A 14,479-nucleotide genomic window follows, 5' to 3' on the forward strand; every position below is an offset into this window, starting at 1 on the left:
CTCCCCTTCCTTTCATTCTTTCTCTCTCTTTATCCTCTCTCTAGTAGCTCATCTCCTGCAAGCAACAGATGCAAGGAGTCAGAAATCCAGCCCTCGCGTCGTGCCTGGCCATTAGAGATCTGGTGGCCCGACCATCGGATTGTGCCTGTGAGATCTGGCCACAAACATCCATTTTCGAGCTCCACCTGTCGCATTGTGCCTGTGAGAGCATGAAACACGGAGCTCCAGCGGCGAATCACTCAGGCCAGTCTCAATGTATAGTTTCATGGCGCAGTTACAAAGACTATAAACTAGGTAACCGAGCCACAAGAGTTTTATAGAGATGAAACTCTTCTCCCATCTGATGAAACTTCTTCATTTAATGACCCTGCCAAGTCAGCAATTTTACTTATGTGGCATCCTATTTAGTATGCATGACACTCTCATAAAATATGCATTGAGACTAGCAGGCATTTGGCAACGGAAGCTAAAAAAAAAGGCTTGAGGAGCCGCCTGAGAATCCATATCAAATGGCCCCTTAGATTCCTAATAAGGAAGCTAGATCGTTTTTTTCCCTTTCCTTTTACATTTGGCAGCCGAGGAGTGATTAATCTGAGCGCTCCCAAGCGGCCCCTTAGACTTTCAGGTTGGGCCGTCTCGAGATGTTCCTCGTTCCATCCATCAACGAAACAAGGCCGAGATAGACAAACACGCGGGCACCCGGCCCACCATGACAGGAACCACCCAACGAAGTGGAGGAGGATACAGCCCATCTGGCCACGCGAGAACCCTCCCCCATTTCCTCTCTTCTCTCCCACTCCCAGACTAAAACCCCAGGGCCTCACCAGTCGCCGCCGGCCGCCGCAACCACGCGCCACGACGCGATGGCTCACCTCCGGCTCCTCTTCTCCTACTCGCGGCGCCACCCACAGCACCACCGCCTGCTCCCTCTCTTCCACTTCTCCTCCGACGCCAACTCCAGCTCCGCCCCGCCGCCGCCACCGCCCATTAAGCCCGTCTCCTACGCGCCGAAGCCGCAGCAGCAGGCCCCGCCCGAGGAGTCCGCCGCCCCGCTAACCCAAGACGCAGGCCCGAGGGACCAATCCCCACTGCCACGACGGCCGCAGCCGCCGATGCCGCCGCGGGAGTGGACGCAGCAGGATATGCGGTACGTGAAGGACGCGGGGCCGATGATCTCGCCCGTCTCGTACCCGTCCAGGGTCGCGCCGCTGCCGGAGGACCGTCCGGTCGGCGGGGAGGCGGGGGCGGTGCACGACGAGGGGCTGCGGGGGGAGGCGGAGCGGATCCAGATGGACGCGGGGCGGGCCACCAGGAGCATCTTTGGGATGCCTCTCGAGGAGGAGCAGCTGCCGTACCCGACGATTATACCGGTCGTCAAGCGGCCGCAGAAGGTCGCCATTGATCTCGTCGACGCCATCCGCCTAGTCAAGGTCTGTTATTATTGTGATTTATCTGCACAAAAGTAGTGTCCATAATGTTGGCCTTGAGAAGGGGATGCCCTCTGACTTTGTTTCATTTTAGCGTGCTAAGAACTGGAAGTAGAAAACGATGAATTGTGTGAATTCTGTAATGGCAGAACTAGGTTTCTGATTGCTGCGCTAGCTTATATTTTCACATAAATAACAGATGCCACTTTTATTTGATTGCCGTCAAACAGGATGTGTCTCATGCATTTCAGATGCTGCCATGGTTGTTAAAACTTAAAACCATGACTAGGAAACCACTTGGATAAAAAAAATAGTCATATTTGATAGAGTCTCTGTAGAGTTGCTCTCCAAGTAGTAAAAACCATTAGAATCATGCTCCAGATTGATTCTAGCGATATTACCTACACCTAGGAGCTATGTGGCTACCTGAGTGCTCTGAGCCGCTCCACCCTTGAGATGGTAAATGTCGCCATCCCCGCTTGTTGGCGCAGCACCTGTGCTCACGTGCTCCAAGGAGCACACATCTGCTGTGGCGGTGCTGAGTGCTGACTGCCTGATATAATTTCTGAGGAAACAAATGAGGAGAACAATCTAGATTTTACATTGGTTCCATGATTCTGATCCTACCACCAAGTCTCCAATTTAGTCTAGAATCTTTGATTTTGACAACATTGGATGCTGCACTGGGTGAATGAAACCTGAACTATAATGTTTGGCGTCATATGATTTGTGATACTGACCCACCGCAGTCAGTTGGATCGACTTTCATGACCCCATTTAAACGTGGTAGTGGTCTGAAAACCAACCCGTATCCAGACCAAACTCTTTCAGAATTAAATGTCAGCCCACCTTGCTCCGTACTATTTTCCCTTTCTCCAAAACTAAACTGAACCAGACTACAAGCATTAGACAAACTGAACCAGTCCATCCCATTCTCCAAACCATGGTTCTAAGCCAAAGCTAGTCCATTTATCTCAGCTCGGTTCCCAAGTACCAACTGAAATAATCACCAACTATTTTATCCTATGGAGGCTGGCCCACCACGTGGAACACTTTCCTCTTGCTTCTCTACCGCACCTCTCCGTGGTTCTTCAGTTCTTCTCTTTCCCTTTCCCTGTTACATGCTGCTAGGAGCAGGAGCTAGAGCCAGCATCGCCGGCGAGCTTCCCACCGGCAAGCTCCGCACCGGAGATGCACCCACTAGCTCGCGTCGGCGATATCCACAATCGCATGAACTAGTGGTGCTTGGTGGAGATGTCCTTAGTTGACCACTACTCCCTGTAGGTCAGCTTGAGGGCTCTTGAGCTGCGGCGCAGTCCGGGCACGCGGCGGCGTCTTGATCCGGTGATGGTGGCAGCAGGATTGGAGCCCCTGTGCCGGAGATCAGCGACAGTGAGGCCCTGGCGGTAGCGTCGTGGGACTTTGCACTTGCAGGCGGTGGCAGCATTGAGACCATGCGTTTCCATTGGATCAAGCCCATTAGCTGAACCAGTCTGCAAATCGTTTACTACACAAAAATCTAAAACTAATTCCAAACCCAACCAATCTATACTGCCCCAATCCAAACCAGCGCATTTAACATTACAACCCATTCCCACCCAAACTAACAGGCCTAAATAAGAAACCGAACCAGGAAATCCGGTTTTACTCCAAACTATTACCAGGTTTAACCCCAGTACTGTGATTATGCATGGATGCTTTCTGATTTAACATAATAATATATCCAATTGCCCAAATGCCTGGCATGTACTTTTGGGTTGCATATGATCGAAGATGATCTTGAAGTGTCAAAAGCCAACTGCTCTCAAGTTTATTGCCAGCATAGCTTGTGATTTATTGTGCTTGAAGTATGCTATGGTGGATGGTTCACACCTGTAACAAGTTTGGGAGCTTCCATTATGTAACTGGAAGGCTTGAATGTCATCCTGCAAGTAGAAAAATGGTCTATAGTTTTATTTTATGAAGCTAATTTGCAATTAGCACCTTTTGAGAATGGTGTCACTTCCAATACCAGAGGACCATGTAATAGTGTTTGTGAGAATAGTGATAGACTGATAGTTTTGACAGAGGCCAACCTACTTTTTCTTCCTGAATTTTTTTTTCTTTTGTGAGGAGGCTATACTTCAAGCTTTCAGATTGAGTGAAGACAAATGTATCGTTTTTCTTCTTTGTATAAGATTCTCTTGCTTAGTTGTTTGGTTCTTTAGGCTCCCTCAGCCTAGAGGGCTCCCTCTGCCCCTCTGGTGGCTTTGTTCATAGTTGTACAGTTTCTTTTTTGTACAGTTCCTTTTTTATTAGGCCTTGTTTAGTTGCAAAAAATTTTGCAAAATGGGTACTGTAGCATTTTCGTTTGTATTTGATAAATATTGTCCAATCATGGACTAACTAGGCTTAAAAGATTCGTCTCGTCAATTCCGATCAAACTGTGCAATTAGTTTTTATTTTCGTCTATATTTAATACTCCATGCATGCATCTAAAGATTCGATGTGACGGGGAATCTGAAAAATTTTGCAAAATTTTTTGGGAACTAAACAAGGCCTTAATAAAAGCTCTAATAGTGGGGGTCTCCCCTGTTGTATTTCCCACTAAAAAAAAGAATAGTGATAGTTTTGTTAGTGGGAAATGCAGAACTTACACTTCTTAGCCTCCAATTTTGTAACCTCTTCAACTTTTTGTATCTTCTAATTTATAGGATAAGTAGTGGGTTCTGAAGAAAATGTGGGTACAATGCATTAGTCGTGGTAATTATCGACTCTGAAAAATGTACTCAATAGCTTGACACTATTTTTTTCTCCATTTTGTTCTTGCTTTATCATGATACTGGACTTGAATGTGGCATGGTATCTTTCCTATTTTCTTCTTTGTTCTTTGGTCAATGATTGAATCACAATTTGTTCACTTTCTGCTTTCTAGACGAGTGCAAACGATAAGAAGCGGAATTTTATTGAAACTGTTGAAGCTCATGTGATATTAGGTGTTGATCCACGTCGTGGTGACCAGGTATGCTACGCTTCTTTCTAAATTTCGTAGATGCATTTATTATTTCCTTCCGAGTTCTATTGCATGCTACTCCCTCCGTTCTCATTTATTTGATGTTATTGATCTTTTTTCTCTCTCCAAGATCTAAATTTGACTATTAAATATTAAGTATAATTAAACTACAGAATTATAAAATGTACTTTTGAAGTCCTATCTAGTTATGCATATCTTGTGCAGCCTTGATCGTTAACATATCGATAATTTACTTTTATAAAGTTTGACTGCATGGAAACATCAAATAAGGAATTTTTGGACTTCTATTCTTAAAGATGTTCTTGGACACAGCCACTTAGAGTGTGAGATCCTTGACCTTTAGTTTTGTGTGTCTTTAAATTTGACAAGTTGTTCTTGTTAGGTTCAAATATAAGCTATTTGACAGGTAAAAATGGTGATGTGTTCATGAGCCATGGGCTTGGCAAGTAAAGAGATTAGGGGTTCCCTGTAATGCTCCCACTTTGTTACTTGGTGTAAATAACTAGTCCAAAATACTTGATACAACAAATTCAAGCTATTTACAATGAGTTCATGACATGCGAACAATTTTGTCGACCTTTGGTGCAGTTTTCTCTTAATTGTACTTAGATTTATTTCAACTCAGCTGTTGTGGCACTTGTGATTTTCAGTCATGCCCGTGTACTCACAAAATCCTGAGAAATTTGTTCTACTACTCGGTTAGTTGTCAACATATTAATGATGAAGAGAACTATTGCTTGAGGTAATGTACTGGTAACAATAACAAAAATGGACAATACCTCTTCACTCCACCATACTTTCTGTGAGTCATGAGTCTTTAAGACAGAGTAGAAGCCACATAAATGAAGAATATTGCTAATGTCACTTTGTGAACTTATGATTTTGCTATTTCCCTTGTGGCATGTATCACAGATGCACAATAAATGTTATCACAAACCCTCTGGTACAGAAGTCTAGAATCTTTAAGAAATGCTAAGCAATTATGCTCATGACGATGTAGTGATCAAATGGTCTGGTTTTGATTGATTGGTTATCGGAAACTTATCATCTGACATACTGACTGTACTTCTATCTGGGTTACAGATGGTTCGTGGCGCCTTAACATTGCCTCATGGCACTGGCAAGGTATGATGGGGTATATTTTTTAGTACTAGTTCCTTATGGTACTTTGTAATGATTTTTTTTTGTTTACTTTACTCTTTAAGACTGTTAGGGTAGCAGTATTTGCTGAAGGTCCTGCAGCAGATGAAGCTAGAGCTGCTGGAGCAGATGTAGTTGGTGGCGACGAGTTGATTGAGGAGATCCGCACAGGTACTTTATTTCCTTCTGTTGAGTCCTTCACTTTCCATCTACATGAACGTTTTCTTTTGTATTATGTGTTGCATATTTGAGGAATAATTCCAAGTTGAAGAATACATTTTTTAAAATTCAGTTATCACTCATTCGTTTGTCTCTCTCTCTCTTTCATTTCAATCAGTGATCCTTTAGTTTCCAGCGTCAATATTTGATATTGTTTGATTGATCTATTATTTCCACCTATATGCATATAGGAGGAGGCAAACTAAGCTTTGACAAGTGCATAGCAACCCCAATGTTCATGCCCCGACTTTCAAAGGTAGTGTAATAGCATATTGAACTTATTAACATTAATTTGTTTCTGAATGACATAAGTTAACATCATGATTGTTTTTCCTTTTCAGGTTGCTAGGATATTGGGTCCACGTGGTTTGATGCCCAATCCTAAGGTAAGAATGTTCTCTAGTTTTATTGGAGAATCATGCTCAACGTTCTGCTGTTAGTGACACTTGTTGTATGTAGCTAGGGTCTGTGACGAATGATGTCTCTGGTGCGGTCAAAGCGGCAAAATCAGGGCGTGTCGATTTCAAAATCGATAAAACTGCCATAGTGCATGTTGGCCTTGGGAAGGTATGGAAGATCAGCATTACTGCAAATAGTCCTAGTGATATTACCATTATATTGGATAGCCAGGCAATTTCTAACTTTTTCATTTACTGTCTCATATTGTTATTATTTGTGTTATTTACAGGTGAACTTTACTGAGGAGAGTTTACGTGAAAATATAGGTGCTTTTGTGCATGCACTTTTACTTGCTAAGCCAGTGGGCCTAAAGAAAAGTAAGTAATGCGCTGACACTATTTATGGCATTGGCAACATTCTGTTGTACATTTGAGCTTACAGCAAACATTAGTCATAATTTGTGAACTCCTGACATGTTTGCTAAACAGTTCTTATGTATTATGTTGAGTGCAACACTGAGAAAATTGCCAGTTTTCTTTTGACTCAATGTCAGATGCTGTCTTATTTCCTTTAAAGCTTTCCCTTTTCGCTGAAGAGAAGATATTGTACAATAGTCTTGAATACTCTAGGCATGATTATTGTGTAGTTCTCGTTAGTACTCCCTCTGTTCCAAAATGTGTCATTTTATTTAATTGTCCTAAATCTAATAACTTCTCTGACACCAATATCTACACTGCAACATCGAATTAATTTCATTAAATCCACCATGAAATAGTCTTGATAGTGCGAAATGCATGTATTTGGTATTGTAAATGTTAATATGATTTTGAGTAAAAGGCACCAAAGGCCCATTAACTTTAGAGGGCTTTTTGGGTCTCTAATCTTTTTAAATGGTTCGCTGGAGGTCAATATACCTTTGTTTGGCCCTTAGATCTGATGTGGCATGTCCAGGTGTTTGCTATTGCCGCACTTCCCATACCTATGCCACCTGTGTGCATCTCTCCCTCCCTCATGTCATGCTCGCTCACGGGAAGTGCACTCGTGCCACACGCCAACTCAGTCTTCTCTCCCTCAGTCTCTCTCATGTGGCCCTTGCGCTCGTGTTGCCTGCCGGCCGGCACACTCGTGCCAGACACCAGCCCCATATGCTTGCGGTCATCCTCCAGCCCTGTGCTCTTGCGCTTGCTTGTCGCTCACGTGCTCTTGCCACATGTTGCCCCTCGCCATGGCCCCCAGTCCGTTGCCGATGTCCTACTCCGCACAATGGTCCTGCGAGTTGTCATCGTGGAAGCTGCCTGCCGGTGCAGTTAGTGTCACTGGGCTCATGTCGTCTTCCCAGTCATTCCCCACGCATGTAGCTGGCACGCAGAAGGTCACCAATAAGCTGGCGCTTTGCCTCCCAAGTGAGGTCAAAACATGACATGCAATAATGTCGCCATGGCCATCTTCGGTGACTTCATGACGATGCTGGCTGGCAAGGCGCTGTTGCATGGGTGCAATGGCTCTCCTAGGTACAACAGCCAACTGCCAAAGGCCGAGCCATGCCATGGTGGGGTCGCAAAGTTGCATGGATAGTGGGTCTCCATCGTTGTAGCATGGGGACAATGGGGTAGTGAGCATGGGGCGTGAGGGGCGCTGCGGCGGCACGTAGCTAGCGCGGTGTGCCATGTTTGCAGTGGCTGGCAATCACAATGGTGGGGGCAAGGGCTGTGTGGCTGGTGCCGTGCTGGGGTCCTTGCCGTCGGTGGTGTTAGCGAGGAGTGTTATGAGCGTTCTGTTCTTGGAGGCGTGTGCCATCAGCGAGATGGCCGGGCTGGAGTGGTCGATGACATGTGGGTGTGTCCGTCTTTGAGCGGCACTGTGGAGAGGTGGATGCATCGTGACCTTGGGCTTGCCGCCGCCACCGGCTGTTGTGCATGCTGACAACAGCATCGAGTTGCAGAGTATGATGAGGTGGGCAGTGACCAACGAGCATAAGAGCGGAGGTGGCAAGCACGAACGCAAGTAAAGTATGTGGTTTGTGGCCAGCCGAGTAGCCGACTATAGAGCTGTGGGGATGGCATGAAGGGGTGGCGGCACACATCCGTTAAGCGCTGTGCGTGGCTGGCACGGTCATATTCTGCTCCAATGACCTGCTTGACGAAATGCTTCAGCCTGGAGTTGCCTAGTGAGCATGCCATGGGACCGTTGGATGTCGGTTCTGTGGGCAAAACGACTTAAAAAGTGTAGTGTCCCAAAAATGCTATTGGCAAAAACGAAGGATAGGCCTCTGGTGATGCATTTTACTCTATAATTTTCTATAAACTTGGTCAGAGCTTGAGCAAAACTAAAATGACCTACATTTTGGAGCAAAAGGAGTTTCATTTATACCTCCTACATGGAATTTATCAGTACCAGTTCTATCAAAATAGTTGCTTTGCTCTGTCTACTTACTCCCTTTGATTCCAAATATAAGTTGGTTTTAGCCTTCACAACTATTTTCCAAATGTCGGTTGTTTTAGAGCTTCTGTGCATATTTAATATTTTCTTCCTTCTTTGCCCTACTTAAATGAATGAGTCATCTTTCCCAAGAACTAAATGAATGGCACTAAGGTCATATCTACTTCCTTGATCCTTGTGCACAAGTGTAAAACAACCTGCATTTGGAATCAGATGAAGTAGTTGTGCATTTAGTGCAAAAGTGTGATATCTATATAGTATATGTTTGTGGCACAAGGTCTTCAGAAACTAGACTTTCAATACAACTGTCCTTGGACTGGATCAATCTTTGTAGTGTGAAATGCGTTTTCATGGAAGTTGGAAGCTTGTTTTGATTTTTTTTAAAGGCTATCTGGTTATGTGATTTGTATAGTAAACATGTCACTTTTTCTCTGTAAATGGATATCTACACATTTTAATAATTCTCTGTCATTCAATAATTGTGATGAAGAGCTATGAAGTTTGAAGTCCAAGCTGTTAACATTCTCCCTTTCTTGCAGCTTCAAAATATGTAGGATATGTGAAGAAGTTCACACTGAGTAGCACAGTAAGTTCTCTTTACTGTGAAGGCAGACCTTACTTCAACGTGCATTTTTTACATTCCATAGGGATGCCATGAAATACATGACACAAACAAATAAATTGCTGAGACCTTTAACTAGATTTTTTGTTTTCTTTTGGTTGCCTGTCGTCATTACTTACTAGCTACTTTGTGCATGTGCTAAACAAACCACACATGTACATAGTTTTCTTAAGGATGTGTACTTCTCAATCATCCATACTGGAAGTTTGTTGTGAGTTGTGACTGAGTGTGCATGAAAAATGGAAGTTTGTTAGGACTGTTAAATGTTAATGAAGCAATCAGGTTGCACTGGACTCATGGGCTCATGGCATGGTCAAGTACACTGTTGAACAGAGTGGATATATGTTTGTAAGTCAAAATTACACAGTTCAGTAAGGTGAAGAGAAAGGTGCATTAGTCATTACCACTTGATATAATGTTGCTAATGGTTGGTATCAAAGTTGCTAAGTTGAAATGGTGTAAATTTGGTGGTCTGTACTCTGTACATGGAAATGTCTCCTTAGTGACTGCAACCAGTGCAGTTGATCAAAATGAAGTGTACAGAGAGATGTCTTATTAACTGCTATGATATAGATTTGCAACAGCTATTCCTAGCACGTAGCCTTATCTTCTACAATCTTTTCAAAACTAGTGATGAATGGCAAAACATTTCTTGCGCTAGACATTCTTTAACCTAAACTAAAAGCTGACATTGGAAGCATGCTCATTAGCAGTGGGCTATTGATTTGTTATCTTTGATTTCCATGCAAACTTTTTTAGTGCAATAACCCTACTGATCTGTGTTGAACTTAAAATTGTTCATATATTTTACTTAATGGAGTAACTTATTGCAGATGGGACCTGGATTTCCTGTTACCATACCATCACTATCTGTGGCTGCTGATCATTATAACAAGGTGCAAGTTAGCTAAGTCAATACAATAAAGCATCGAATGTAGCTTTCTTTCTCCAATAGCGGTGGGCTAGATGGCGGCTTGTTTGGCAGTGGAGCGCAACCGATAACCAGGTTGAGTTTTGGATGGCTGACTGTTTTTGCTGTTGGGGATAATAACTTTGTGGACATGGATCATTCAGCAAACATTATCGTCTATAAGTTTATTTTGTCCTTGGGTCGCTGCGATTTTGAGATTGCTGTTCTGCTCCACTTGTGTCATCCAGAGTCTCATTTGTTGTACGAAATGTAATATTGAATTTGTTACTAAAAAGATGGTAGTTTTAGAGATTCTTATTTTTGATAAGAAATGAAGGATTGCACCATGCTTCTCAAAGAATCTGGAATGTACACCCACAAGCGAGAATGAGCTAACTTGCACAATGCACTGGAGCTATTGTTCAGTTCTTATTGGCTTCCTTTTAGAGTTATGTTTGAGGAATATGTTTGCTGTAGCTGAATGTTGTTCGAGTTATCTCATTGCGCCGTTCCATGTGTGGAGAAAAAAATGTGCATCTTATGTCTGCCTATCTCATCTGGAGTTTGCGACAAAAGGTTTGACCGTTCTGTTGGCTGATGTGCTGCCTTTTAAACCTTTTTTGTTTGTTGAATTTGCTGCCTTTTAAAGCTGATGGCTACAGGTCTGTCTGCTTTTCTGATGCGCCAGCATCAAATGATACATGGATTTGTGGTTGGAACAGAAACGTAGGTATTGGCTTGTGGAATCGAAGAACTTTATGAGGTGGAGTTAAGATTTGTTAGTACTGCTACGGTAATGATGTGTTCATTTTCCACCTATACTAAATACTAAATACAATTGTCACCCAATTTACACTTGAACCGCTTGATGTATCGAGTTGTTTACTTCGTGTCACTTTTTTCTTGGGAAGAGCCTCCCAATTTAGACCCCTCTTGGTAAGTGATTAATGAGAGCTAGCATCTTCTACTTATTAGTACCTGACATCTGATATGGCAAGGACTAAGCTTTAGTCCCTAGAACTTTAGTAATTAGCATAAGTCATCTTTATTTAGGACATGGCACATGTTGGTGTTCCTTAAAGGTCAAATCCAACCGCGAAATAAGATAGAAAAAGAGAACTAGCCTACCTTACTCACATATTTTATTTATATTAACATATTTCCACATTTATTGGAGAATAAAGGTTTTGCAGGACACATTTATGAAAACCACCGAAAATGTTCTTGAAATGTGCAAAGGAAACGTAAAGCTATCCTAATCAAGCACTGAGAGGAAAAGGCCTACTTAGCTGACACATCTGGGCCCAAGCACACAAACATGGGTCAGGCCCAACAAAGAGGTCCACCATAGCAAGGCGGTCACGGCAGGTCGACTGACCCCTGTTGGTAATGCCTGGCGCCAGCCTATGCGTGGGCCCTCCCCTTAAATGCTACATGACAGTGGCACATGATTCTTTCGAATATTCCTTGCAAAATTGACATTAGGATTACTATAAAAGGAGAGGGAGGCTCCCCCACTCAACACACCACACTTGGAGCCTCTCTCCCTCTCTACACTTTGTACCTTTTCCTTTGTAGTATTTAGAGCTAGGCTAGAGCTTATTTGGTGAGCCCAAACATCTCAAAGTTGTAGCTTCTTTATGACATTGCTCTCAACTTATTATTGTTGTTATGCTTATGGTTTAGAGCTAAGTTCATATGCTACTAGTTTAGTGTATGAAACGCTATGCTGAATTAGTTATGCAACAACACAATGAGAACACATTGAATTGTGAATAAATTTATCCAACTTCATTGAGTTAGGTTTGTAACGCCTAGCCCTAACTTTTGCTTAAAAATTGACAATCTTTGAGATACAACCTAGATACTAAATTTGTCACATCAATTGTATTATATATATTTTTATGAGATACAATATAGTTATTTACACCCATATATAAGAATACAACGCATCCTTATACATAGACGTGCACACACACTCTACACCTATGAACACCTCTAAACGCCTGAATTGTACCCACAAATCACAAGATTTATTTATGAAGTCACACCATAGGTGCCTCGCTATCGACAAGACATTTCGCCTACAATTGAAATAGCAACATCATTAAATCTCTATAACTAAAAAAATAACATCATCAAGTTTTAAAATAAAATCCAAAAATGTAAGCACCTGCATCAAATTGAGGAATTAAACCTAACCTACACACTCAGTTTAACCGACCTAAATATACGTGGAAAGATTTCACCGCAAGAACCTTACTAGCTAAGCTACGCCAAATTCTCCTCTCTTATAATAGTTTGAAAGTATAATTTGATCGTACCTCTTATCATAAATGAAAAAGGTGGTTTGCTTAAAGCATGTAGATGGGTCGATTCATTCTTCATGTGAAGGTTTGGTGACCTGAGAATGTGCAGCACAGACAAATCAACCATTGTAGATTATCTCATTAGTATAAAAAAATTAGACCCACATTGCTATAGATATAAGTTCTATTGTTTTTTTTTGCTAAATGTCATTTCGAATTCTCATGTGGGACTATATATTAATATATGCATAGTATCTAGCTTCACATCAAATTCTTAATTTAACTGAAAAAGTTTACAACCCTGAAAATGCGTGACACAAACAACTATTATGGTGTATACTTAGTGAAAGGTCCTAATATGGCTAGAGGGGGGGGGGTGAATAGCCTATTTTAAAAATTCTACAAACTCACTAGAGCAAGAGGTTAGTAAATAACAAGAAGCTTTTTGCTCTAGCTCTAAAGGGGTGTTTGCAAGCCACCTATCCAACAATTCTAGTTGATATGATCACTAGGCACACAAGAGCCATGTCACTAAAAGCTACACTAGTGAACTAGGCTACACAAGGCATGACTAGCAACTAAACTAGTTACACTACTTTGCGGTAAGTAAATGGAGAGGAAGAGATATTTATACCGCCGTGTAGGGGATGAACCAATCACAATAATATGAAGTCCAATCACCGGGAGAAATCCAAAGAAGAATCACAATAGAGACACACAATTTTCTCCCGAGGTTCACGTGCTTGCCGGCACGCTATGTCCCCGTTGTGTCGACCAACACTTGGTGGTTCGGTGGCTAAGAGGTGTAGCACGAACCTCGTCCTCACTAGGACACCACAAGAACCTACCCACAAGTGAGGTAGCTCAATGACACGAGCAATCCACTAGAGTTACCTTTCAGCTCTCCGCCGGGGAAGGTACAAGACCCCTCACAATCACTAGGAGATGGTCACGAACAATAACCAACTCGTGCCAATGCTCCTCCGCTGCTCCAAGCCGTCTAGGTGGCAGCAACTACCATGAGTAACAAGAAAACCACAGCTAGAACGATCCCCAAGTGCCACTAGATGCAATCACTCAAGCAAAAGCACTTGGAATCACTCCCAATCTCATAAAGATGAATAATCTATGAAGGAGATGAGTGGGAGGTGTTTGCTTAGGCTCACAAGGATGTCAAGTATGCTAGAATACCAAGAGGGAGAGCCCCAAGCCGGCCAACATGTATTTATAAGCCCCTCAAATAAATAGAGCCGTTGGCTCTTTCACTGGGCGAAACACGGGGTCACCGGACGCTACGCAGGAGGCACCGGACACTCAACCCCTGCGTCCAGTGCTCCAGAAACAACCACGTGTCAGCACTTTGAATCTCACGCGTCAGAGTCTAACGGTAACCTGCAAAGCACCGGACGCGTCCGGTACTCACCGGACTTAAACACAGAGAGGTATGCAAACGCGCAGGACCACCGGACGCTGAGCACCAGACCGTCCGGTGCTCACCGGACTCATACTCAGGGAGGATTGCAAACAGACCGCACACTGGACTCGTACCACCGGACACACAAGAAGGGACAAGCCTGCGTCCGGTGCCTAGCGTCTGGTGCCTAACCCTAGCTGAGCCAGGCACTGACTACACCGGACGCACAGACACAACGTCCGGTGCCTCAGTGGCCAGCGTCCGCTGAGTGTTTCTCAGCAAGAAATACTCCCACGACTTCTTCAATTTTCCCACCGGCGCAATAGAAAATATGCACTTCATTTTCTCAAAAGCGCCGAAGTGTGTACCAATCCCTCTCTACTCTTCAACCTCCACCTCCTTCTCAAAACGTGCTAACACCACCAAGTGTGTACCAACAAGTGCACGTGTGTTAGTATTTTCACAATCATTTTCTTCAAAGGAGTTAAGTTAGCTCACTAGGTTCTAAATGCATGCACAAGAACAATGACACCTAGTGGCACTTGATAACCGCTTAGCCAAAGAATTCCCCTCTTTATAGTACGGCT

General features: G+C 43.2%; 1 protein-coding gene across 1 annotated transcript; it reads left to right on the forward strand.

Annotated features, from left to right (window-relative positions):
* Positions 764-10,599, forward strand: LOC8061930 (50S ribosomal protein L1). Its single transcript, XM_002437080.2, has 10 exons — positions 764-1,430; positions 4,342-4,428; positions 5,524-5,565; positions 5,646-5,751; positions 5,991-6,055; positions 6,141-6,185; positions 6,259-6,366; positions 6,488-6,575; positions 9,177-9,223; positions 10,093-10,599. Exons 1-10 carry the CDS (start codon positions 864-866, stop codon positions 10,168-10,170), a joined length of 1,233 nt encoding a protein of 410 aa, XP_002437125.2. The 5' UTR covers positions 764-863; the 3' UTR covers positions 10,171-10,599.

The sequence above is a fragment of the Sorghum bicolor genome, chromosome 10, assembly GCF_000003195.3.
Source record: "Sorghum bicolor cultivar BTx623 chromosome 10, Sorghum_bicolor_NCBIv3, whole genome shotgun sequence".
NCBI classification, from domain to species: Eukaryota; Viridiplantae; Streptophyta; class Magnoliopsida; order Poales; family Poaceae; genus Sorghum; species Sorghum bicolor.